Below are 24418 nucleotides of genomic sequence, written 5' to 3' on the forward strand. Positions count from 1 at the left end.
GCGCAGCCCCGCGTCCGCCCTTGGCCCCGGTTTATTGTGCGGAAACGGCCTCGCTCGGGCGGCCAAAAGAAGCAGCAGAAGCGGCCCCGGGGGCTCCGCTCCCCGCGGCCCCGGCCCCGGCGGCGGCGGCTCCTAGATGCTGTCGTCGAAGAGGCGCAGGGAGCTCATGATGGCCTCGTCCTGCGGGACGGCACGGGGCTCGCGGCTGGGCCGGGCTCCGCGCGCGGCCCCGCCGCCCCGGCGCTCACCGCCTCGCAGCCCTCCAGGAACTCGGCCAGGGTGACGACGCCGTCGCCGTCGCGGTCCATCCTCTGCGAGGAGCGCGGCGGCCGTGAGCGGCCCCGGGGGCTCCCGCGCGCGGCCCCGGCGCGGCGCCCACCTGGAAGAAGCTCTCGACGCGCGCGGCGGGCGCCGCGGCCGGCGGGCAGCGGCCCAGCATGGCGTAGATGGACGCCACCACCTCCCGCATCTCGTCCTTGGTGACGCGGCCGTCCTTGTCCAGGTCGTACAGGGCGAAGGCCCAGCCGAGCTTCTCCCGCGCCGTCCCGCGGAGCAGCACGGAGAGCCCCAGCGCGAAATCCTGCGGGAAGGGAAGGGAAGGGCCGCCGGGATGGACGCGGCGCCGCCCTGGGCTCCGAGAGCGCCGGCGCGGGGCCTTTCTGCCATCGACCGCGTTCCCGGTGCGGCCGCTCGGCTGTTTTTACGCGCGTCGATGAACGGCCCCGGCCGGGCGCCGGCCGCAGCGGCTGTAACCCCTCGTGAGCCGGAACGGCCCCGGAACGGCCACGGAGCCCGAGCGGCCGTGGAGCCGCATACGGAGCCTGAACGGCCGTGGAGCCGCAGACGGAGCCTGAACGGTTCCAGAATTAAGCATGGAGCCCAAACAGCCCCCGGGGCCGTGTATGGAGCCCGAACGGCCCCCGGAACCGGGCATAGAGCCCAAATGGGCCGCGGGGCTGCGAACACAAAGCCGAAACGGGCCCCAGAACCGGGCACAGAGCCCGACTGGCCCCCGGAGCTGCATACGGATCCTGAATGGCCCCCGGAACCGGCCACGGAGCCCAAAAGGGCCCTGGAGCTGCACACGGAGCCCGAACGGCCCCCAGAGCCGCATATGGATCCTGAACGGCTCTGGAACCGGGCACGGAGTCCAAACAGCCCCAAAACTGGGCACAGAGCCCAGCTGGCCCCCAGAGCAGCACGCGGAGTCCAAACGGCCCCCAGGGCTGCATATGGAGCCTGAACAGCCCTCGGAACCGGGCACAGAGCCCAAATGGGCCCCAGAGCTGCATATGGAGCCCGAGCGGCCGTGGAGCCGCATGCGGAGCCCGAACGGCTCCAGAATTAGGCATGGAGCCCAAACGGCCCCCGGGGCCGTGTATGGAGCCCGAACGGCCCCCGGAACCGGGCATAGAGCCCAAATGGACCCCAGAGCAGCACATGGAGCCCGATCGGCCATGGAGCTGCATACGGAGCCTGAACGGCCCCGGAACTGGGCACAGAGCCCAAATGGGTCCCAGAACCGGGCACGGAGCCTGAGCGGCCGTGGAGCCGCATATGGAACCTGAACGGCCTCTGGAACCGGGCATGGAGTCCGTATGGTCACGGAGCCGCACATGGAGCCCGAATGGCCCCGGAACCGGGCACAGAGTCCGAACAGCCCCGGAACAGGGCACAGAGCCCAAATGGACCCCAGAGCTGCATAGGGAGCCGGAACAGCCCCCAGAACCGGGCACAGAGCCCAGACGGCCCCGGAGCAGCACACGGAGCCCAAACGGCCCCGGAGCAGCACACGGAGCCTGAGCAGCCGCCGCCAAAGGGCTCCGAGCCCGACCGGCCGCCAGCGGGAGCTAAAGGGCTCCAGCCCCAGCGCGTTCCCGGCTTCTCTTCCCAGGCCTCGGGAAGCCGGCGCTCCCGGCGGAGCCTCCCGGGCCGCGGCCGGGCCCGGCGCTCACCTGGAAGGAGATGGCCCCGTCGCCGTCCGCGTCGAAGGCGCTGAACAAGAAGCCGGCGTAGGCGGCGGCGTCTGCAGGGGGGGACGACGCTGGCACCGAGCGCCACGTCTGGGGCCGGGGACGTCCCCGCGCGGGCGGCAACGGGAGCGGAGGCCCCCGGCGTCCCCCCCTGGTCACCCACCGCCCCGGGGGAAGAACTGCGCGTAGATGAGCGTGAAGGCGTCCCGGTCGACGAGGCCGCGGGGACACTCCTGCGGGCCGAGCGGCGCGTCGGTGCCCGCGGCGGCCCCGGCTGCCCGCGGCGCGCGGCCGCCCGCGGCGCTCACCGCCTTGAAGCCGCGGTACAGGGCCTGCAGCTCCGCCTTGGAGAAGCGCGTCTGCGCCTGCAGCCGCGCCAGCGCCTCGGGCTGGTGCCGCGCGGCCGCCAGCTCCACGTCGGCCTCGGCGCCGTCTGCGGGGACAGGGCGGGAGCCGGGAGCCGCGCGGAGCCGCCGGCCCGCGGTTTGTCCCGACGGAGCCGGGCGCTGCCGGGAACGCCGGCGCCACGTGGGGATTCCCTCGGGAGAGGCGGATGCGGCGCCGGCGTGCGGGGCTCCCGGGGCTTCGGCCAAGCCCGCCGCGCACCGGGGTCTCGCGCAAGGAGCTGGATGAGCGATCCCGTGGGAAGTGCCGCTTGGAATGGCCTTGGGGATCCCCCTGGGCTCCCATCCCGGGGAGTTTGGGGGGGGACAGTGGCCTCACGGGCGGGCCGGGACGCGGCGCCCGCTGTGAACGCGGCCGCCAAAGGGCAGCGCCTCGGGATCGATGGCTCCGGCTTGGGATTGATCCGGGGAGAAAGCAAAAAACGGGACAGAACGGGCGGACGGGCCGGGCGGGGGGGGGGGTTACCTTCCACGGAGATGGGCTCCAGGATGCCGAACTGCTTGAGGACGGCGATGAAGAGGAGGATGACGACGGCCACGGCGCACAGCTCCATGCCCTGGATGCCCATGGCGGGGCCGGCCGCGCCGGCGGCCCCAGCATGCGCCCGCGCGGGACACGGGGACGCGGGGACGCCGGGACGCGGGGCCGGTGCCCGGGGCCGCCCTCCCCCGCCCCCCCCGCCCTCCTTCCTTGGCACCGGCGCCGGCGCCCGCCCCCGCACTGCCCATTTCCCCCCCATTTTCCATCCCCCCCCTCATTTCTTCCTCGTTCCCCCCTATTTTCCCTCATTCCTCCCCATTTTCCCTCATTCCTCCCCATTTTTCCTCATTCCTCCCCATTTTCCCTCATTCCTCCCCATTTTCCCTCATTCCCCCCCATTTTATTCCCCCCCTTTTTCATTCCCCCCCATTTTATTCCCCCCTTTTCCATTCCCCCCCTCGAGCACCCCGGGGCGCCTCGGTGGCCCCTTGAGCCCCATCCTCCCCCCCGCTCCCGCCTGCAGCAGTAATTAACCCCCGTGGCAGCTGACGAGGCCGCTCGTTAGGGCCCTGCAATATTAACGCGCGGGGCCCTGGGGGGTTCTTGGTGCAGCGAGCGGGGCCGGGCTCAGCCGGGATGCCCCGTGTCCCCCCCCCCCCCCAGCAGCCGCCCTGGCAATTAGCGGCGTGAATTATTAACGAGCGGGTTGTTAATGGGATGAGTAAGCAGGGAGCTGCGGAGCGGGGGGGAGCCGAGGGCCCCGGCGTCCGGGCGGGGGGGGGGGGGCTGTGACCCCCGTCCCTGTCACCTGCCCCTCTGTGAGTGTCACTGCTGGGAGGGAGGATGAGGAGGGAGGGGGGACACGGGGGAGGAAGGACATGGATGGGGATGGGGGGAGGGAGGATGGGGGGGATGAAGGAGGATGAGGGCGATGAAGGGGGGATGGGAGAGGAGGGATTGGGGGATAGGGGTGGAGGAGGAGGAGGAGGGATGAAGGGATGGATGAAGAGGGGTGAAGGGAGGGGTGAAGGGGGGATGGAGGGGATGGATGGGGATGGGGGGGCGAAGGATGAGGATGGAGGGGATGAAGGATGAGGAGGGATGAAGGGGGATGAAGGAGGAAGGGAGGGGATGGGGGGATGGAGGATGAGGAGGGATGAAGGGGGGATGAAGGAGGATGGGAGGGGATGGAGGATGAGGAGGGATGAAGGGGGATGAAGGAGGAAGGGGGGGATGGAGGATGAGGAGGGATGAAGGGGGATGAAGGAGGAAGGGGGGGATGGAGGATGAGGAGGGATGAAGGGGGTGAAGGAGGATGGGAGGGGATGGGGGGAGGGAGGAAGAGGAGGGATGAAGGGGATGGATGGGGGGTGGGGATGGAGGTTGCGGAGGGCTGGATGGGGGTGGGGATGGGGATGAAGGTCACGGATGGGGATGGGGGGAGGGAGGATGAGGGGGGTGCAGGACGTGAACGGGGCGAGGGGGGCGCGCGGGGGGGGCTCCCTCCCCGAGGGCGTGGCCTGTCGCCAGGGGGCGTGGCCTGTCGCCAGGGGGGCGGATCTCCGCGCCCCGCCCGGAAGTGCCGCAGCCCGCGGCCGGAAGCGCCCATCGCCCGCCATGGCGTCAAGGTTACTGCGCGCTGCGGCCCTGCGGCTGCCGCGGGCCCTGCCCGGCCGCGCCGGCCCCGTGCGGCACCTGGCGGCGCCCGGTGAGCGGGGGGAGAGCGGGGGGCACCGGGGGGCACCGGGGAGCGGGGCGGCCCCGCGCTGACCGCGCTGCCCGCAGGGGACCTGGCGACCGACGAGGAGCAGGCGACGGGGCTGGAGCGGAAGGTGCTGCAGGCCATGAGCCGCGGGCTGGTGAGTGCGGGGCCGGGGCCGGGAGGGGGATCCCGCGGCGGGGGGGGGTCCCGCGCGCTGCCCGCCCCGCTCCCCGCAGGACCCGTACAGCATGTTCCGGCCCAAGCGCTACGCGGGCACCAAGGAGGAGCCCAACCTGGTGCCGTCCATCGGCGACAAGCGCATCGTGGGCTGCGTCTGTGAGTGCCCCCGCGCGCGCCCCGGTACCGGCGGGTCCCCCCCCCCGCCCCCCCGTTCCCGGGCGGCTCCCGACCCCGCGCGTGTCCCCCCAGGCGAGGAGGACAACAGCTGCGTCATCTGGTTCTGGCTGCACAAGGGCGAGGCGCAGCGCTGCCCGTCCTGCGGCACCCACTACAAGCTCATCCCGCACGAGCTGCCGCACTGAGCGCCCCGCGGCCCCGCGCGGCCGCCGCCGCCGCCCCCCCGGCTCCAATAAACGTTGTTTCGTTGTGGGAGTCGCGTCCGGCCGCGTCCCCGCCGCCCCCGTGGGATTCTCGGGGATTGTCGGTGTTTGCGAAAAGACACCCCGAGTGCAGGCGGGCGGGTTGAATTATTGTACGTGGTGGGGGGGCAGGGTGTCGACAGCCCCCCCCAGCCTCCAATCCGCTTGGGAAACGGAGGATCCCGGTTTCCAGCCGCGCGGCGGAGAGCGGGAGCCCCCCCGTGCAGCGCGCGGGGCCGGGGGGTCCGGAGCCCCCCTAGAAGCTCTTGCGGTGCACGGCGCGGGGCCCGTCCTCCTCGTACTCCTGCTTGGACACCCACATGCGCTTGAAGGTGTCGAGCGAGGCCAGGATGGAGCCGCTGGGGACGGGGGGCCGTGAGAGCGGGGCCGAATACGGGGTTCGGGGGGGGGGGTAAACGGGGGTGCTGGGGGGGCTCCTACCCGATCCACGTGGAGTAGAGCCGCTCCTGCGGCGCCGAGATCTGCGGGGAGGCCACCCCGTCACCCCCGCGGCGGGGGCCGCGGCCGCAGCGCCCCCCCCAGCGTCACCTCACCTTGATCTTCACGTCCTTGGGCGCCAGTTTCTTCACCTCGCACAGCAGCCGGTCCCCAAAACCTGGTGGGGGGGGGGGGGGCTGTTAACAGGGACGGGGGGGACACGGTGGGGACGGGGGGACACGGTGGGGACGGGGGACACGGGGGGGGCACCTTTGAAGAGCGTGGAGCCGCCCGAGAGGACGACGTTGGCGAAGAGCGTGCGCCGCAGGTCCAGGTCGCACTTGTGGATGGCGAAGGCCAGCACCTCGTGGATGCCCTCGCTCTCGTCGCCCGCCAGGTGCGGCTGGAAGAGCAGCTCCGGCGCCCGGAACCGCGCGGCGCCCACCTGCGGAGCGGGCGGCCGTTCCCGGGGCCGCTCCCGGTGCCGTTCCCGGCGCCGCTCCCGCGTCGGGGGCGCCCGCGTCCCCCCGCCCGGCCCGTGCTCACGTCCAGGGTGCTCCCGTCGGGCAGCGTGTACTGCACCCGCTCCGTCTCCAGCGCCTCGTCCTTGAGCGGGTTGATGGAGAGGTAGCAGGCGCGCTGCGGGGACGCGGCCGTCACCACGGGGCGCTCCCCCCCCGTCCCCGTCCCGTCCCCGTCCTCCCGCACCTCCTTGATGGCGCGGACCACCTCGAACTCGGCCGACGTGCGGAAGTCGGCGCCCTCCCTGCGCAGCAGCAGCCGCAGGTAGCGGGACACGTCGCGGCCGGCCACGTCCACGCGCGTGATGGAGTGGGGCAGCGCGAAGCCCTCGTAGATGGGCACGGCGTGCGTGACGCCGTCGCCCGCGTCCAGCACCGCCCCCGTGGTGCGGCCCATGGCGTACCTGGGGACGCGGCGCTGTCACCGGCGCCGCCCGCCGCCGTCCCCCCCCCCCCGGCGCGCGGCGCCGCGCTCACAGGCTGAGCACGGCCTGCATGGAGATGAAGAGCGCGGGCACGTTGAAGCTCTCGAAGAAAACCTCGGCCGCCTTCTCGCGGTTCCGGCTGGGGTTCAGCGGCGCCTCCGTGAGCAGCACCGGGTGCTGGGGGCGGGGGTGGGCGGTGAGACGCGGCGGGGGCGCCCCCCCCGTACCCCCCCGTCCCGGTACCTCCTCGGGGAAGGTCTGCAGCTGCTCCTTGGAGTACAGGTACTGCCAGACGCGCTCCATGTCGTTCCAGTCGCGCACCACGCCGTGCTCCATGGGGTAGCGGATGCCCAGCAGGCCCCGGTGCTCCTGGAGGGGGGGCGCGCTCAGCTCCCCCCCGCCCCGTGCACCCTCGGGTGCCCCCCGGTGCCTACCTCGGCCTTGGGCCCGATGAAGAGGTCGCCTTCGAGCGCGCCGGCCATGACGCGCACATGCTTGGGGCGGCCCACGCTGCGCGGGGAGGCGTGAGGAGGGCCGTGTCCCCGTGTCCCCACACCCCTTGTGTCCCTCCTGTCCCCACGCCCCCGTGTCCCCATGGCCCCTGTGCCCCCCGTGTCCCCACATCCCCCGTGTCCCTGCGCCCCCTGTGTCCCTGAGCCCCCCATGCCCCTCATCTCCGCGCACCCACCGTGTCCCGCGCCTTCCGTGTCCCAAGTCCCTGCACCCGCCGTGTCCCCACGCCCCCTGTGCCCCCCGTGTCCCTGTACCCCCCGTTTCCCCGTGCCCCCACGCCCCCCGTCTCCCCGCACCTCCCATGTTCCACGTCCCCGTGTCCCGCGTCCCCGCACCCGCCGTGTCCCCGCGTCCCGGTACTCACTAGTTCGGGAAGCAGTACTTGGGGATCTGGTCGCCGGCGAATCCCGCCTTCACCACCCCCGAGCCCTGCGGGACGGGGCTCAGCGGCGCCGCGGCCCCCCCGGCCCCCCCACGACCCCCTCTAGACCCCGCCCCCTACCTCAGGCCCCGCCCCAGGGCTCTAGACCCGCCCTTCCCTCGAGACCCCGCCCCCTTCAGGTATCCTTTCCCCAGACCCCGCCCCTACACTCCCAGGCCCCGCCCCGATGCCCCAGGTGCCGCCCCTCTTGCTCCCAACCCCGCCCTCTTTCTCCAGGCCACGCCCCCACCCGAGAACTCGGCTCCCCTTCGGACCCCGCCCCCGTGCTCCAGGCTCCGCCCCTTCCCCAAGAGCCCGCCCCTCGCTCCGGCGCGCCGCGCCCGCCCCGCGCTGACGTTGTCGATGACGACAGGCTGGTTGGCGATGACGTCGTAGGCCTCCATGGCGGCGGCGCCGCCCGCGCGCGGTGCGGGGTCGGCGCTGGACGCGGCTGTGGCCGCCGCTCCCCTCCCCCGCCCTCGCCCGGGCGCGCACCCTACCCCGCCCGCCGCGCCCAGCCAATGGGCGCCCGCCGGGCGCGCTCGGCCAATGGGCGCCCGAGCGCGGCGCGAGTGACAGCCGGGAAGCGGCGCGGGGGGCGGGGCCGTCGCCTGACACGCGCCCAATGGGGGCGCCGCGGGGGCGGGACTCCCGCATCAAGCCTGGCTGTCCCGCGCGGCCGGCGGGGAGGGAGGGAGGCGGGCAGCGGTGACGTCATGTCTCCGCTCTTAAAGGGACCGCGCACCCTGGGGGGGGAGGGGATGGGGGTTCCCGGGGGGCACTGGGTGCGGGGGGGAGGGGTGGTTCTTCGGGAGGGCCTGGGGGTGCGGGGGGATATTGAGGTGCCAGGGGGCGGGGCCGTTTGGGGGAAGAGGAGGGGCTTGGGGGTGTCCGGGGGCGGGGACTGCCGCAGGGCGGGGCGGGGCTTGGCCTCAGGGGGCGCGGTCTCGCTGCAGGGGGCGTGGCTTGGCCGCAGTGGGCGGAGCTTTGCGGAGCAGCAGAGGGCGCGCGGGGACGCGGCGGGCGGAGCCCGCCCGCCCACGTGACCGCGGAGAGGGGGAGGCGGCGGAGTGCGGCGGTGACGTCACCCCTGTCGCAGCGGGGCGGGGGGGGTGGGCGCGCGCGCGGCGGGGGCGCGCGCCGGAAGCGGCGGCGGGCGCGCGCGCGGAAGGCGCGGGGCGGGCGGCGGGCAAGATGGCGGACGGGGACAGCGGCAGCGAGCGCGGCGGCAGCGGCAGCGGCAGCGGCGGCGGCGGCTTCGCGGGGCCCCGCGGCGGCGGCGGCGGCGGCGGCCCGGGCGGCGGCGGCCCCGAGCAGGAGACGCAGGAGCTGGCGTCGAAGCGGCTGGACATCCAGAACAAGCGCTTCTACCTGGACGTGAAGCAGAACGCCAAGGGCCGCTTCCTCAAGATCGCCGAGGTGGGCGCGGGCGGCTCCAAGAGCCGCCTCACGCTCTCCATGGCGGTGGCCGCCGAGTTCCGCGACTACCTGGGCGACTTCATCGAGCACTACGCGCAGCTGGGGCCCTCGAGCCCCGAGCAGCTGGCGGCGGCGGCGGGCGCGGGCGGCGAGGACGGCGGCGGCGGCCCCCGGCGCGCGCTCAAGAGCGAGTTCCTGGTGCGCGAGAACCGCAAGTACTACCTGGACCTCAAGGAGAACCAGCGCGGGCGCTTCCTGCGCATCCGGCAGACCGTGAACCGCGGCCCCGGCGGCGGCGGCGGCTTCGCGGGCGGCCCCCCGGGGCTGCAGAGCGGCCAGACCATCGCGCTGCCCGCGCAGGGCCTCATCGAGTTCCGCGACGCCCTGGCCAAGCTCATCGACGACTACGGCGGCGACGACGACGAGCTGGGCGGCGGCGGCCCCGGCGGCGGCCCCGGCGGCGGCGGCGGCCTCTACGGCGAGCTGCCCGAGGGCACCTCCATCACGGTGGACTCCAAGCGCTTCTTCTTCGACGTGGGCTGCAACAAGTACGGCGTGTTCCTGCGCGTCAGCGAGGTGAAGCCGTCCTACCGCAACGCCATCACCGTGCCCTACAAGGCCTGGGCCAAGTTCGGCGGCGCCTTCTGCCGCTACGCCGAGGAGATGCGCGACCTGCAGGAGCGCCAGCGGGACAAGCTCTACGACCGGCGCGCCGGGCCGCCCGGGCCGGGCAGCGGCAGCGGCGCCGGCGATGACTCCGACGGTGACGACGTGGACGACGACTGAGCCCCCCCCTCCGCCGCCGCCGCCGCCTCCTCCCTCCCCGCCGGCCCCTTCCCCTCCTCGCCGCCCGCGCCGCGACGCGGAGAAGGGGCCTCCCCCCGAGCCCTGCCCCGCTCCCGAATCCGCCGCGCCGGAGCGCGAGCAGCCGAGCGCGGCGCTCCCTGCTCCGCGGCCCCGGGATGCGGCCGCCCGGATCCTGCAGCCCCTGGATCTTCCTTCCCCCGGATCCCGCAGTCCCCCGGATCCTCCAGCCCCCCGGATCCTCCAGCCCCTGCGCCTGCTTCAGCCCGAGGACTTTGGTTTATTTTTTTTTGGGAGGGGGGTCGGATGGACCCTCCCGGCCCTGGATTCCACCCCCGCCAGCTCCGTCTGTGGAAAACGGCGTCCCGGTGTCCGAGCCCTCCGGGGAGGGAGCGCTGCCGCACGGAGGAGCCGCCCGCACCTCGGCCAGCCCGGAGTGAGGAGGAGGAGGAAGGGGGAGGAAGAGAGACGGAGACCGGGAGCGTTTCCCTGCTTTCAGGGGCTGGGGGGGCTGTATCTGGACCAACGTCCATCGTCTCTTTTTATTTTTCCTTATTTTTTTCCCCTTGATTTTTTTTTTTTCTGGGATGCAAACTGCTAAACTCCAGGCGCCTGAACTGGAAGCCGTAGCCGAACTCGTTAACCAGCGGCAGGTTTGGGAAGATGAAAGAACAACTTCCCTTGTTTTGATTTTGCTTTTTAGTTTTTTTTTTTTTTTCCCCTCTTTTAACATGGGGGTTGCAAAGAGAGGTAGGTTAAAGCCAAGGCAGGCGTAAAAGCACAAGGAAAGCTCCGTGGATTGGCTGCTGCTCCCTGAGGATCTCCCCCTTCTCTCCAAATAAGGTGGTCTCCAAAGAGCGCTGGCTTTCCTGGGCGGAAGGAGGACGGAGCCAGCTCGGCCCTGGCTCCGCGGGGCGACCCCAATCCAGCGCCGGGTGCTAAAAGCAGCGAGTTTTGTAAAAGCTCCGTTGGGAAAGAGCAAAAAACGGGGAAAAAAAAACCCACAAACCAACGCGGCTGCAAGTCCGGGCAAAGGAAGGGCCGGCCGGAGCGGCGCCGGAGGCTCCGGCGCGGGATCCCGGCTCGGCGCTGCCCGACCCACAGGAACCTCAGGAGCGGGGAGCGTCTCCAGCGTCTCTCATACCTCACGGCGCGGAGCCCTGTGTTTTTTACCAGCCCCCCGAGCTCCAGCACGGACTGGCGGCTCCGCAGCGATCACCTCTCCTGTAATTAAATGGATTTTCACTCTCAAATGGTCTTTTTTTTTAGCTGATCGGGTCAGTCCCACCCCTCCAGAAAGGTATTTTTTTAGCCACGTTATCGTATACTAGTAACTTTGAACTGAATGGGGAGCCCGCTGTTCATTCCAAAGTTTCAGGTATTACTTGTGTGACATCTTCAGAGTCTCTAGGACTGGTTTTGGTTTTTCCTTATTTTTTCCTCCTCTTTTTTTCTTCCATTTTCCCTTTGGAAACTGCATGCCTGCCCTTCGACTCGAGCTGCCTTGTTAATTTATTGTCGCCCCCCCTCCGTTTTCCTTGTGGGGGTGTCCCTCTCTCCACGCTGTCCGTTCCGTCTGTATTTATTGGAAATCGAGGAGCAGCCGGCAGAGCGACGCAGCGCGGGGGCATCGGCTCCATCCCGGCGCTTCCCGAATCCAGCAGCAGCCCCGCGGCTCCGCGTCCCGCTGCCGAGCGCGAATCCCACCCGTCGTCCGGAGGGATTTTTAAGGGATTTTTAACGAACTTCGCTTTCGTTCTCCCTGTTTTTACTCCTTCTCCGTCGCAGAGAACTCGGTTTCCTAACTCACACGGGAGCAATAGTATTCCTCGATGTTGGAATCACATCCACACACGTGTACTGTATTTTTGTACTGTAAGGCAGCTGTTCCCAGTAATGTCCTGCTGTATTGACCTCTGTATTTTGTTCACCCGCGTCCAGTTCTTTGCCGCGGAGAGCGGGCGGCCGCGCCGGCGACGACGACGACGAGGAGGAGGAGGAGGAGGAGGAAGAGCGGAGGGCGCCGGCGCAGGAGGCTCCGCGCGCAGACCAGCATCTCGTGTCCCTGCTTCAGTGGTGATTGACTTTCTGTTGCTGCGCTGCTCTGAGCCGATTCGGTTCTTTGCAAAGATGCAGGCGGTACCTCTCCTTTTGCAGAGGATTATATATATATACAGATATATATATTCTTGGGTTTTTTCTTTTCTTCCCTTTTTCTCCTTTTTTTTTTTTGGCTCTTTTGCCTCGCCTTCCTACCCGGCGGCTCCGTGGGGCCCGAGGTGCCCTTGGGCTGCCACGAAGTAACCTGGAAGAGGCAAAAATATCAGCGATGCCAAAAAAAAAACACGGAAAAAAAGGAAAAATGGGAAAAAAAAAGAGGCCGCTGCCGCGCGGCGCTCACTTGGGCGCGCAGAGCCCTTCCTGCGTGGGCGTCCGGCCGGACGAGGGATGTATCCGTGTACAGAGAAACCTCCCGCAGCTCCCTGTGACCTTCCAGCAAGCGGGCGATAAGAGCGGAGCGCGTCGGGGACGGAATGTCGCCGCCAAAATCCCCAAACAGCCACCAGACAACACGGAGCGGCCCTGGCGGCGCTGCCAGGTGGGTGGCCGGGCCGCGCACGGTCCCACGGGGGAGATATTCCTGGCTTTCCTTTTCCCTGGTTTTCCTTCGGGCTGGTTGTGCGGCGGCTCCGCAAACCCCATTCCTGGCCGCGCGGGTCTGGATCCGGATCCGGCTCCTCCGGACGGACCGGGCCGCTCGCGCAGCCGCATTCCCAAAAATCGGCCCCTCGGGCTGGGCGGGAACGTCCCGACGCCGCTTTGGGTGGAGGAGGCAGGAGGCGGCCGGAGCGGCAGGTTCGATGGTTTTGTTGTTCCTTATATATATATATATATATATATGTATATACACATATATCTGTGTGTGTGTGTATATATATAATTGTTTTCTTTCTTTTTTTTTTTTTTTTTTTTTGGTTTGGATTTCTGTAGAAAAATGGGCAAAATTCTTTTTCCGGAAGGGGGTTATTCCAAATTCGTGGAGCTTCCAGATTCCTGTCGCCCCGTAGATCTCGTGCAGGCCCCGAGCCCCACGCGCGCAGCGGAGGCGCCCGGGGCCGCGCGGCGGGAATCGCGCTGCCTCCAAAGCCGGAGTCCAAATTCCTTCCAATCTTCCCTGCTCCCAATGAGAAATGATCCCGTCTCCTTTTGCAGCCAGTCGGGATAGCGGGCACGAGAGGTGGGATACGGTGAATCCCCTTGGATTGAGCGGGCCGCCGCTGGCCGAGTGGAGGGCGACGCGCAGAGCCCGGAGCTTCCCGGGAGCGGGAAAACTAAAACTAGGAAATTCCCCGCCGGCGCGAGCTCCGCGTGCGGCTTCTCTCTAAAAAATTATGAAAAAAGACAAAAAAAAGGAGCGTGAGCGAGTGAGGAGGGTACTCGAGGGGCCCCTCGGCGGCCCCCGGGCGCCACCCGCCGCCGCTGCCGGCGCTTTTCCCGCCAGGAAAGCGGCCGGTCCCAGGGGACGCCCCTGCGAGGCGGAAAAAGCACCGGGGCCGGAGGGTCCCCGGTGGGAGGTGGCGTCGGAGCCCCGTCCTCGGGCGGGACGGAGCGGGAGCCGCCGGAGCCCGGGACGTCCCGGAGCGCCCGCCGGCTCCGCGCGGTCCCGGCGCCCCGGGGTACCCTGACGAAAGCAGAAAGTTTTATTCCTCTTATTTTTTTAACGAAAGAAAATAAACTAAAGCAACCCATGCACTTTAGGCGGCCCGGCGGGGCGGCCGCGGGCCCCGCGGCTCCCATTCCCATTCCCTTCCTCCGGCGGGAGCGGCCGGCTGCTGCCGAAGGCAGGTCCTGGATTTACCACTAGCAACGACGACGCCCGACGTGACGACTCCGCACGCTAGCGAGCACTCCCCACCGTAGCAGATTTTTGCAAATGGAGTTTTACAGTCTATATTTAAAGAATTGTATGTTTGTAACAAATAAAAAGTATGCGGAAAAGTGAATGAAAAACCCAGCCGGGCTCGGCCTCGCTCCCTGGGGCAGGGAGGGCGCGCGGGGCCGGCTGGCGGTGCCACCGGCGCAGGGAGGGTCCCCTGGTGCCACGGGGTTGGGGACGGGCCCCTGTGTCACCGTGTGGAGGATGGGGGCGATGCCCTCCCTGCCCCGTGTCCCTGTGTGACAGAGCCCCCATGTTGTGTGGGGGACGAGGACGCTCCCCCGTGTCCCCGTATGAGGGATGGGGGCGATTCCCTGCCACGTCCCCGTGTGACAGAACCACCCTGCCGTGTCTCTGTGTGCGGGATGGGGGCAATTCCCTGCCACGTCCCCGTGTGACAGAGCCCCCCGCCTCGTGTCCCCGTGTGAGGGTTGGGGCTCCCCCCCCCCCCTCCCCCGTGTCCCTGTGTCCCCGTGTGAGGGTTGGGGCCGCTCCCCCCATGTCCCCCCGTCCCCGTGTGCGGGACAGGGCCGCTGCCCGTGTCCCCATGTGAGGGTTGGGGCCGCCCCCCCCCTCCCCCCGTGTCCCTGTGTCCCCGTATGAGGGATGGGGGCGATTCCCTGCCACGTCCCCGTGTGACAGAGCCCCCCGCCTCGTGTCCCCGTGTGAGGGTTGGGGCCGCCCCTCCCGTGTCTCCGTGTCCCCGTGTATGGGACGGGGCCGCCTCCCCGCGTCCCCGCATCACGGACGGGGCCGCTGCCCGTGTCCCCGTGTGAGGGTCGGGGCCGCCCCACTCGTGTCCCCGTGTGAGGGTCGGGGCCGCTGCCCGTGTCCCCGCGTGAGGGTCGGGGCCGCCCCCCCGTGTCCCCGCGTCCCCGCTGACGCAGCCGCCGCCGCATTTAGCTCTGCGGCTCCCTGCGGGCACGGGCTCATCTGAGGACACGGCCGGCGCCGCCTGCGCATGCGCGGCCGCCGCGCGCGCGCCCGCCGCCGCCCCGGCCGCGCGCCCCCGCCGCGCGCACGCGCCGCTCCCCCTCCCCGCGCGGGGCGGGCCCGTCCCCCGCTCCCCGCTGCTCCCCCTCCCCCCCGCTCCGCGCCGCGCCCGGGACAGCTGGGGGGGCCCCGGCGGCGGCGGCAGCTGCTGCCCCGCGGCAGGTGCGGGGGGGGCTGCGCGGGCAGCCGTGTCCCCAAGGGTGTCCGTGTCCCCAGGCATGTCCGTGTGCTCCATGTCTCCAAAGGCATCCGTGTCCCCAAGGGTGTCCGTGTGCCATGTCCCCAAGGGCGTCTGTGTGCTCCATGTCCCCAAGGGTGTCCGTGTGCTACATGTCCCTAAGTGTGTCCGTGTGTGCCATGTCCCTAAGTGTGTCCGTGTCCCCAGGCATGTCCGTGTGCTCCATGTCCCCAAGGGTGCCCGTGTTCCCAAGTGTGTCCGTGTGTGCCATGTCCCCAAGGGCATCTGTGTGCTCCATGTCCCCAAGGGTGTCTGTGTCCCCAAGGGTGTCCGTGTGCTCCATGTCCCTAAGCGTGTCCGTGTCCCCAGGCATTTCCGTGTGCTCCATGTCCCCAAAGGCATCCGTGTCCCCAAGTGTGTCCGTGTGTGCCATGTCCCCAAGGGCGTCTATGTGCTCCATGTCCCCAAGGGTGTCCATGTGCTACGTGTCCCCAAGGGTGCCCGTGTCCCCAGGCATGTCCATGTGCGCCATGTCCCTGAGGGTGTCTGTGTCCCCAAGTGTGTCCGTGTGCACCATGTTCCCAAGTGTGCCCATGTCCCCAGGAATCTCCATGTCCCCAAGGGTGTCCGTGTGCTACATGTCCCTAAGCGTGTCCGCATCCCCAGGCATTTCCGTGTGCTCCATGTCCCCAAGGGTGTCCGTGTTCCCAAGTGTGTCCGTGTGCGCCATGTTCCCAAGTGTGTTCATGTCCCCAGGTATCTCCATGTCCCCAGGCATGTCCATGTGCTCCATGTCCCCAAGGGCATCCGTGTTCCCAAGTGTGTCCGTGTGTGCCATGTCCCCAAGGGTGTCTGCGTGCTCCCTGTCCCCAAGTGTGTCCGTGTGCACCGTGTGTCCATGTCCCCAGGTATCTCCATGTCCCCAAGGGTGTCTGTGTGCTCCATGTCCCTAAGCGTGTCTGTGTCCCCAGGCATGTCTATGTGTTCCAAATCCCCAAGTGTGTCCATGTCCCCAAGTGTGTCGTGTCTCCAGACATCTCCTCATCCCCAGGTGTGTCCATGTGTTCCATGTCCCCACGTGTGTCCGTGTCCCCCATGTGTTCCATGTCCCCAAGCACATCCGTGACCCCAGACATCTCCTCGTTCCCAGGCATGTCCGTGTGCTCCATGTCCCCAAGTGTGTCTGTGTCCCCAGGCAGCGCCCGGCTCCGGCTCACAGTGCCACTGTCACAGCGCAGCCACCTGTCCCCATCCACGTCCCCGCGGGCCCTGGTCCCCTCCGTCCCCCCCGTGGTGACACCTGTGCGGGCCGTGACAGCTCAGCTGCTCTGGGGACACCTCATGGGTCCCCGCCGCGCAGCCCCGGCTGCTTGGGGGGTCACCTGGCACGCGGAGCCCAGCCGACGTCCAGAACGTGCCTGAGGCGGCCGGATTCAGCTCGGAAAAACCATGCCCGGTTGTCTGGCTCTTTTTCCTGTTCCTTTGCTTGCTCCCGAAGCGGCTCCGTGCATGTGCCACCCTGGAAAAGCCGCCGTTCCTCTCACAAACACGACCGTGTGGGCGCTCGCGGCCCTCAGCCGTGCCTGGCTGGCGGAGCAGGGCCTGTTCCGGGCTGAGCGCCCCGACACGGGAGCAACCCCCGGCAACCCCGGGGCCGGCGGTGGCTTGGACAGAGCCGCGGGGCCGGTGGCAGCATGAGAGGAAACACGCCCTGCCAGGCCACCAGGCCTGTGTTTTGGCATTGCCTGGAATGAATTCCCACTGCCAGCTCAGGCCGTGCCCGTGGACGTCCCGAGCCACCGCAGGGCGGCAGCGCAGGCCCGGGCAGAAGGGAGCGGGCGGGCCGCACGCTCCCCACCCTCCCCGGGGCGGCGGTGCCCGCGCAGGCCCCGGCACGAGGGAGCCGGCGCTCGTCCCTGCCAGCGCGGGGCGGCAGCGCTGCCCCCAGCGGCCACGGCGGGGACGGCGGCCGCTTCCCCCCGCCTCAGCGCCCCTCAGGGCCGCCCTGCGCAAACAAACAAGAGGGGGGCGGGGGGAGAGAATGGGCGGGAAAGGCTTCTCTGCTGCCATTGGTTCCTTAGCCTGCCAGTCTGTGTAGCCCCACCTCCCCCGGGGCACTTGGCTCTTCCTATTGGCCAGCGGTCGCGTCACCCCCGCAGCACCGCCCAGCGGCGCATGCGCGTTTTGGCACGCCTCCCCCGCCCTCGCGGTTGCGTGCCGTGTGCAAAGGAAAAAAACAGCCGTTAAACGGGCGGCGGGGCGGGGCCACCGAGGGGGGTCAAGAAGCGGCGCGGGGATTGGCGGGAGCGGGACGTTCAAACTAGTATGGGCCGCGCTGATTGGCTCGCGGGCGCCGCGGCGGGGCAGGCTCCCTCCTCGCGCTCGGGCGGGTTATTGTCTGGCGGCTCCGGCGGCGGCCTCGGCGCGGACTTGGCAGCGGGGCTCGGGCGGCGGCACCATGGTGAGCGCGGGCCGCGCCGGGGCCGGGCAGGGCGGCGCGAGGCGCCGCGGGGGTTGCGGGACCGTTCGCCGGGGCGCCCGGCCGCAGGCCCCGGCGTGACAGGGCTTCCCGGGCTGGCAGCGACCGCCTGGAGCCGTTACCGGCGGGCGCTGGTGCCTTGGCGTCAGCCCCGGGGCACGGCGGGAGGCGGGCGGCTCCGAGGCTGAGCTCTGCCGCTGCTCCGTGACCTTGGGCACGGCGCCGCCGCTGCCCTTACCGGGACGGGGGGGCACCGCCAGCCTCCCGCGGGCAGAGCGGCCTCGGGAGGGGCCGGCCAGGGGCTGCCAGCCGGCTGGCGTAACACGAAACCCCGCGCCGCGCGGAGCGGGTATATTTGGAAGGGGGGACGTGGCAGGGACCCAGGGGGAGCCCCCGCTCCGCCTGCCTTGGCGCTGTCAAAGCTGCTGCCAGCGGGCCCGGCCGTTCCCGGCCAAGAGTCACTTCCTCCGTCTGCCCGGTGAAGGTGTCGGGGGGAAAGCGGCTCCCCGCGGGTGCCGTTCGCCTGCTCCTGCGTTTGTACAGGTCGGATAGGCAAGGCCAGACGGGCAGGCTGGTAAAGCGCCCCAAAGGAGCCGCGAGCGCCCCAAAGTAAGTGCGTCAAGTGGCCCGGCAGCCTCCCTGCCCCCACGGGCCGCTCCGTTTCCGCTGTTTGGTTTCCCGCTGACAGCTCCTGTCGGCGCCGCCGCTTCAGCTCGCGGCGTTGGCTCTTCAGAGCAGCCCCTTCGGCGGGGAGCCGCGGGAGGGAGCAGCAGCGTGGGCAGAGCGGAGCCTTCCTCTTCCCTGCCGCCTCCGCCGCGCGGTTTATTTGTCCTGGCATCCAAACCCTGTGAGAACGGTGGCGGCTTCTGCTCCTGCGCCCGCCCGCTGTTTGTTTGCCGACCTTGGCAGAGGGCTCCCGAGTGGTGTTGGCCCCGGGTGCCGCCAGGCTGCGGCCGCATCGCAGACAGGGTGCCGAGGAGCTTGCACGGAGGCTTTAGAGGTCCTTAATAAAGTCAGCGCGTGCTCGGCGTGCACAACGTACACAGTGTATCGCATCGTCTGCCAGCATGCCTTTTTCCTCCTCCTTTGTAGGCAGTTGCAGGGAGCTTGCGGCCGTCTCTCATTTAGGTCCATTTGCTCGCGATATTTCTAAGGAGTTCCCCAAAAATCCGAGCTAAGGGCCCTGCTCGCTAAGGGTTAAAGTGGAAGCGCCGGCAGGATTATGCAACGCTGATCCTGCTGTGGAAAACTGGGCTCACGGATATCTCATAACTTCTGGCAGCTGATAACAAATTGCTCTTGGAAGTAGTTTTGTTGCATTTCCAAAGAACTGAAGTTACCTACCTGCCGGGAAAGAGCAAGGCTTGAAATCCAGGGAGGTTTATTGTAGGAATGAGGTCTAGGGTCCGCTTCTTGCAGCGTAAGCAAAGAGCTTCGGGGCGATTCTGCGGAACAGGATGTATTATTTAATGTCACTGGCTCACGGTGACGATAATGAAACATCACCAAGGGCATTGCAAAATGAAGCTGGGAACAGAAGTTAAAACTTGTGCTTTAAATATATGTGTATATATATATATATGTATATTGCAGATGTGCATCTGTTGCAGTAAACAGGGAAAAAATATCCTCTTGGCTGGGAATTAATGTAAGTCCTGAAGACGGCGCAGGCCGGAGTTGCTTAGAGCCAGGACGGCGCGTAGCGTTGGAGAGGCGCTTGTCCGAAAGCAGCGTCCGGGTGCGGAAAGGAAGAACCCGGCGTGTTCTCCGCGAGCGTCCGGGGCAAGAATCCCTGCGTCCTCACGGCGGGTGCTCGGGGACAAGGTTTTTCCAAGTTAGAAAGGCTTGGGCCCCTCTGAAGAGCGAGACAATGTTGATAGTCTTTAATTCCACTGCATAAACTAGTCTTCTGTTAATAAATCGCCTTTTTTCAAGAGCTAGGCTGTGTTCCCAGGCTTTGCTCCTGCGCTGGGATTATTGGAGCAGCCCTCCTGGCTACAGCCTTTCCATAAAACGCTTCCCTATGGAAAAGGAAACACTGCTCTTTGGGAATGTTGATCATGAATATGCTTTGGCTATAGAAATGGTTAAATAGGGCTCGAATGCAAAGCTGCAGCAGCGCACGGGGCTGCGCTGCTGGGAACAACTGCCTGTACTCGAGCTAAGGCACTTGACAACACACAAAGCACCGGGAACGGCCTCGCTTGAGGTTGCTCTGCTCTTCTAGGTGGAGGTTGGTGCTGCTCCCCGCCTGCTGCTCAGAATCGGGAGCGGTGGGAACTTGGAATCTATTAAGACTTTTTTTTTCCTCGTTTTAGTCAAATATAATAGAGTAAGTAGGCAGGAAGCTGACAGGTAGAAAACTTAACAGAAAAGTGGAGAAATTCAGTGGGCTAAAAAAACCCCTCAGTGTGAAGCTCTGCTGTGGTTTTTTTTTTTTTTTCTTCCCCAAAACAATCTTGCCGAGAAAGAGAAGCAGATCCCAGGCCTCCCTTTCTGATTTTTGTGCCGAATGCTGAAATTCTGTGAACTGAAAACGCCGCCTGGCAGAAGTACCTCGAGTTCCTGCTCTCTGTGATAAGACCCAATTCACTGCAGTCCCAGGAGGGTTGAGCCTGCGACGTAAAATGTCCGTAAACAGTCTTCCCTCCCCGCCGGGGCGCGAGCAGCTGAATCACCGACCTCTGTGCTACCAGCACACACCCCAGCTCGAAAGCCCTGTCCCTACGTAGGGTAAAAACGCGGATTCCGGCGTCTTCCAGGAGGCCGGTTACGTGCGTTGCCTCCCCAGGAGCTGCCTGGGCAGCTGGATTCGGGCCTTGGCGCTGCGTGTCTCCGAGTGTCGCTTGGTGACGGCAGCTCGCCGCTGCCTGGGCCGCGCGGCCGTTAACTGCGATCGCCCCCGTCCCTCCGTGGTTGCTGGGGCTGCTGTCCCATCTCACCTCCTCTCTTATCGCTCAGTCCTCGTGGGGCAGCAGGCTGAAGCAGAGCCCCCCAGGCACCCTGGAAGTGCTGAGTGTGGAACAGGAATTTTAATCGTCACTTCAGATGGGCCCCCCTGCCCCGAGGTGGGAGAGCGTGGCCAGGAATTCTAGGCCGGACACCATCCCTTTGGTCGGAGCTTTGGGACTCTGTGAATGCCCTGGGCTTGGATCAGGTCAGGACTGCTCCCTTTAGCCATGAAGGGGTTCAGGCGTCTTCTAATGTCACTTTGAGGTGGCCAAGAGCCTCAAACCCGGCCTCCTATTTAGTTCTTCCTCCTTTCCCAGTTGCTTTCCAGGTTGTGCATTCCAGGACTCTGCAGGAAGTTTGTCAGACAAACAGTGGCAGTTTTGACACCCGTGTGTTACAAATGCCCTAATTAGGCCTGTGACTTCAGCCACCTGTAGTGACCCTGCAACGTGGCTTGAGGTGAAACCGTGATGTTAGGGGGCTCCTTGACGTTGTGCTGTTCTGCTGCAGGGCGGGAATCGCCCTTGAATCCAGGAGCCCCAAATAACAAATGCATCCGAAAGCCTCTGGAAAGACTCTCTGTGCAGCGGGGAGGGTTTATGCAGAACTCAGAGCTACCTAAACCCCAGCGCTGGGCTCTCGCTGAGAAACAAATCTGCTTGAGGAGAAACTGCGGCGAGCGGAGCACAACAGCTCAGTCGGATCAGTTTGTGAACAGCGAATTGGATCAGCTGATGGCCAGAGTGCAACTCTTAATAAATCCTTCAAATCTGGGGGATAAGCTTCCCGAGCCGGAGCAAAGAGAGCGCTTTCCGCTCGCGGATGCAGCGCGGCGGCTCTCGCCTCTCGCAGGCACCCCGAGGGGCTGTGTTAATCCCACGTTTCTCTCTCTCTCTCTCTCTTTTCAGGCTGGTGGTAAAGCTGGAAAGGACAGCGGGAAGGCCAAGGCGAAGGCGGTTTCGCGCTCCCAGAGGGCTGGGCTGCAGGTAACGTGGCGCAGCGGCCCGGGGAAACCTGCAAATGGCCAACGCGATGCCTGTCAGCTTCTTACTGGCCAAAAGCACCGGTGTACGGTGTAATCCTGCCTTTACTCCCGCAAATATATTTATAGAAGGCTATAGTACTCGGATACTCGCCTGATGAGCATGTAAAGACCGTGACACTTCTAATCTTAAACTAACCTACAGCGTGGTGTCTCTTGAGCACTTAGATGCAGGAGTCGCTGGCCCTGGGCTAGCCAGAGGCTTGAATGCGAGTTAGTGAGAGGGTGCGTGAGAGCGAGTGGCAGCGGTTGGCACCTAAGGGCAAAGGCAGAGCGGGTGCCTTGCTGTTCATCCCCATGTCCACTCTCGTTGCTGCAGTTCCCGGTGGGCCGCATCCACAGACACTTGAAGACTCGCACCACGAGCCATGGGCGAGTGGGGGCCACGGCAGCCGTGTACAGCGCTGCCATTCTCGAGTACCTCACGGCCGAGGTAGGTCCTGCGCAGCGCGCCGGGAGCCGCCCCGGGACGGGCCGTCTGTGTCACCCTTCCTGCTTGTCCCTGGAGATTAGCCTTGCTGGGTGTGAAAGTGTTTGCGCTGGGAGGCGCCGGCGGCTCCCGCCCTGCTCCCGCATCATGCCCCCAGGCACCGTTTTGATTTTGATCTTTGTTAAAATATGAAAGAAAGGCTCCCAGGGAAGCGTTCTTGAGCACATCTCATACGCAGAAGTGATGCTGAGCGAAAACCTGACTCTGTTTTCCCACTCTGGTGCAGGGTGTGCTCAGTAAACCCGGTATCAAACTGGAGAGGACGGGAAGGGTTATTGATCACTTAATTAACACTTTCAAATCGAGACACTTGGAGTCCAGTGGGCTACCCGGACCTGGCTCTGCCACTGGTCGGGCTCGCGGCCCTTCCTGCCTCCCGCATGGCCAGGCTGAACGTCCCTGGGGCTGACGGGGTGTCCCCGCTCGCTTGGCAGGTGCTGGAGCTGGCAGGCAACGCCTCCAAGGACCTCAAAGTCAAGCGCATCACTCCCCGTCACCTGCAGCTCGCCATCCGCGGCGACGAGGAGTTGGACTCGCTCATTAAAGCCACCATCGCCGGAGGAGGTAGGTACCGTCCGGCCAAGCTCGCTCGCCCTTCGTGTCGAGCCTGCTGCAGCCCCAATGTACAAATCCTGCCTAAAAACCCACCCAAATCCTCCCTAACTAAGGGCAGGTTGCCTCCCACTCCACAATAATCCGATCAGCGTAGGGAGACAGTCGCCTAAAATCCCCCGGAGCGCTCGGCTCTGAGCACGTCGTGATGTTCGCAGGAGTCCCGAGTGGGCAGGTGTTTGTCACCGCACCTTGTGCCTTGTGAAGTGATAACGTGTGACTCACCGGGTGGGAGGGAACGGGCTCCTGCTGAAGTCCGTGCTGGATTACAGGCAACTGGGAGACTTGGGATGGGAGGAGAGGATTTCTCAGAGCTCTTCCAAGAAGTGTGGTGGGTTTTTGGGCATGTGGCTCCATGGAAATCCTCCTTCTAATGCGTTGTTCTCTCCGCAGGTGTCATCCCTCACATCCACAAGTCTCTGATTGGAAAGAAGGGACAGCAAAAAACTGCATAGAGTGGAGTTTCACCCAACCCCCTTCCTCCCTGTCATCGTACTGTAACTGGGGCAGAAGACATGCTGGGGATACGTGGAATTTTTTAAGGAAATAGTCAAATGGAAGAACATAGGCAATTGACTGTAGACAGGAGCAAACCATTTGTATGTTCTTTAGATTCAAAGTTTGACAAAAAAAAAAAAAGACCCCCCCTTTGTCCCGTGGCAGCAATTCGTGTGGTGATTGGCTAGGCTTCTCCCGTGTGTTTTATACGAAAATGGAATGGATTAAAGCAAAAAGAAACATTTTTTACACAAGGTGTCCCTGCGTGGTCCTGGGGGGGAAGCGGGGGCCAAAGGGGACACCCAAGTGTCTCCCCCGCAACTCCCGGGCGCCTTCCCGCCTGAAATGCAAATGTAGCCCCGCCCCCGTGCGGCGCCTTCGGCGGGAGGGGCGGGGCGAGGGGTGCAGGCTCCTCCCCCTCTCGCTGGGGCGGGGGGGCAGCGGGGGGGCGTCCTCAGCGACGCTCCCCCCTCCCGGTAGCCCCTCCCCTCCCCCCGCGCGGGTCGGGGTGTCCCCACGTGTCCCCAAAGGGTCCTGCGGGGGGGGGGGGTCCTGCCCGCCCCTCCGCGACCCTCGTGGCACCTGGTCCCGGGGTCACACGGTGCCGCCGCGGGGCCCCGTAGGGTGGGACAAAAAGACACGTCGCTGGGGGAGAGCCGGGGAGCGGGGTGAACCCGGGGACAGGGAGCGCCGGTCACGGTGACTCCGGACTCGGCAGGACCGGGGCGGCCACGACCGCTCCGCGAGGAGGAGGAGGGCGCTGGGAAGGCTCCAGCGCTGGCAACAGCCGCGGCCGGTTGCATCAGGCAGGTGCCCGGGTGCGGCCTGGCCCGCGCCCCGCCCGGCCCCGGGGCGGCCTTCGGCCACCGCGGCCGCCGTCCCCGGACACGTGCGCGCGGCTCGCGGGGCCGCGGCCTAATGCGCTTTGGCGGTCGCCATGGCAGGGGCCCCGTTCCCGGGGATAATCCTCTTAGCGCCGCCTAGGCCCGCGGGCCGCACCGGGGCCGGCACCGGCCGCAGGACGCGCTGGGCTCGCCTGCCCGGAGCCGCCCGTTTGGACCCCCATTCCCGGCTCCTCCCGTCCCGCCGCTGATGCGCTTGGCTGAGGCGCGGCGGCCATTTGCACGAGGGCGCAGGGGAGGCCAGGGCGCGAGGCGGGCAGCTCCCGCGGGGCGCGACGGCCGGGGCCGCGGGCCGGGCGGCGGCGGGCGGGGCGGGAGGCCGGGGCCGGGCCGCGCCGCGGGGCCGGGCCGGGCCGGGGGGCGGGCGGCGGCGCCGCCGGGGCCGCACAATGGAGGGGCCGCACGGCGCCCAAGATGGCGGCGGCCGCGGAGCGCGCCGTCCTCGCCGCCCGCGCGAGCCGCACTGCGCCTGCGCGCCGCGCCCCCCCGGGCGCCCCGCGCGCGCGCTGCGGGCTGCGCATGCGCCCCGCCGGCCGGCGCCGGGAGCCGGCGGCGGCGGATCCACGAGGCCGCGCCCGGGGGGAGCCGGCGGGCGCCGCTCCGCGCTGGCTCAGCCGCGCTCGGGAGGAGGGGGC

The 24418-nt window shown here is 67.1% G+C and overlaps 5 protein-coding genes across 6 annotated transcripts; 3 read left to right on the forward strand and 2 right to left on the reverse strand.

The window, feature by feature from the left end:
- Positions 1-121: 121 nt before the first annotated feature.
- Positions 122-2984, reverse strand: LOC148591316 (calsenilin-like). Its single transcript, XM_088537861.1, has 7 exons — positions 2844-2984; positions 2282-2406; positions 2137-2206; positions 1956-2026; positions 380-580; positions 249-311; positions 122-180 (listed from the first exon to the last, which is right to left on the reverse strand). Exons 1-7 carry the CDS (start codon positions 2944-2946, stop codon positions 133-135), a joined length of 681 nt encoding a protein of 226 aa, XP_088393987.1. The 5' UTR covers positions 2947-2984; the 3' UTR covers positions 122-132.
- A 1458-nt stretch (positions 2985-4442) lies between these two features.
- On the forward strand, positions 4443-24300 carry COX5B (cytochrome c oxidase subunit 5B). 2 transcript variants are annotated; one of them, XM_088537807.1, is made up of 5 exons: positions 4443-4566; positions 4644-4717; positions 4797-4896; positions 4990-5102; positions 24262-24300. In XM_088537807.1, the coding sequence occupies exons 1-4, from the start codon at positions 4476-4478 to the stop codon at positions 5100-5102; spliced, it is 378 nt and encodes a 125-aa protein (XP_088393933.1). In that variant the 5' UTR covers positions 4443-4475; the 3' UTR covers positions 24262-24300. The 2 variants fall into 2 exon arrangements, with proteins under 2 accessions (XP_088393933.1, XP_088393932.1); XM_088537806.1 differs by lacking the exon at positions 24262-24300 and having other exon boundaries at positions 4990-5130.
- On the reverse strand, positions 5416-7885 carry LOC148591318 (beta-centractin-like). Its single transcript, XM_088537804.1, has 11 exons — positions 7834-7885; positions 7421-7485; positions 6978-7053; positions 6787-6912; positions 6596-6720; positions 6306-6522; positions 6144-6236; positions 5868-6042; positions 5714-5775; positions 5601-5641; positions 5416-5518 (listed from the first exon to the last, which is right to left on the reverse strand). The coding sequence occupies exons 1-11, from the start codon at positions 7879-7881 to the stop codon at positions 5416-5418; spliced, it is 1131 nt and encodes a 376-aa protein (XP_088393930.1). The 5' UTR covers positions 7882-7885.
- PURB (purine rich element binding protein B) lies at positions 8672-9711 on the forward strand. Its single transcript, XM_088537805.1, has one exon. The coding sequence runs from the start codon at positions 8672-8674 to the stop codon at positions 9680-9682; it is 1011 nt and encodes a 336-aa protein (XP_088393931.1). The 3' UTR covers positions 9683-9711.
- On the forward strand, positions 12235-23135 carry LOC104566340 (histone H2A.V). The gene is made up of 6 exons (XM_088537842.1): positions 12235-12299; positions 17038-17269; positions 21148-21225; positions 21601-21714; positions 22206-22335; positions 22777-23135. Exons 1-6 carry the CDS (start codon positions 12235-12237, stop codon positions 22836-22838), a joined length of 681 nt encoding a protein of 226 aa, XP_088393968.1. The 3' UTR covers positions 22839-23135.
- Positions 24301-24418: the final 118 nt, after the last annotated feature.

Source organism: Tinamus guttatus, unplaced genomic scaffold (genome assembly GCF_059628265.1).
Source record: "Tinamus guttatus ecotype Peru unplaced genomic scaffold, ASM5962826v1 Tinamus_guttatus_pri_ptg000866l, whole genome shotgun sequence".
NCBI lineage: Eukaryota > Metazoa > Chordata > Aves > Tinamiformes > Tinamidae > Tinamus > Tinamus guttatus.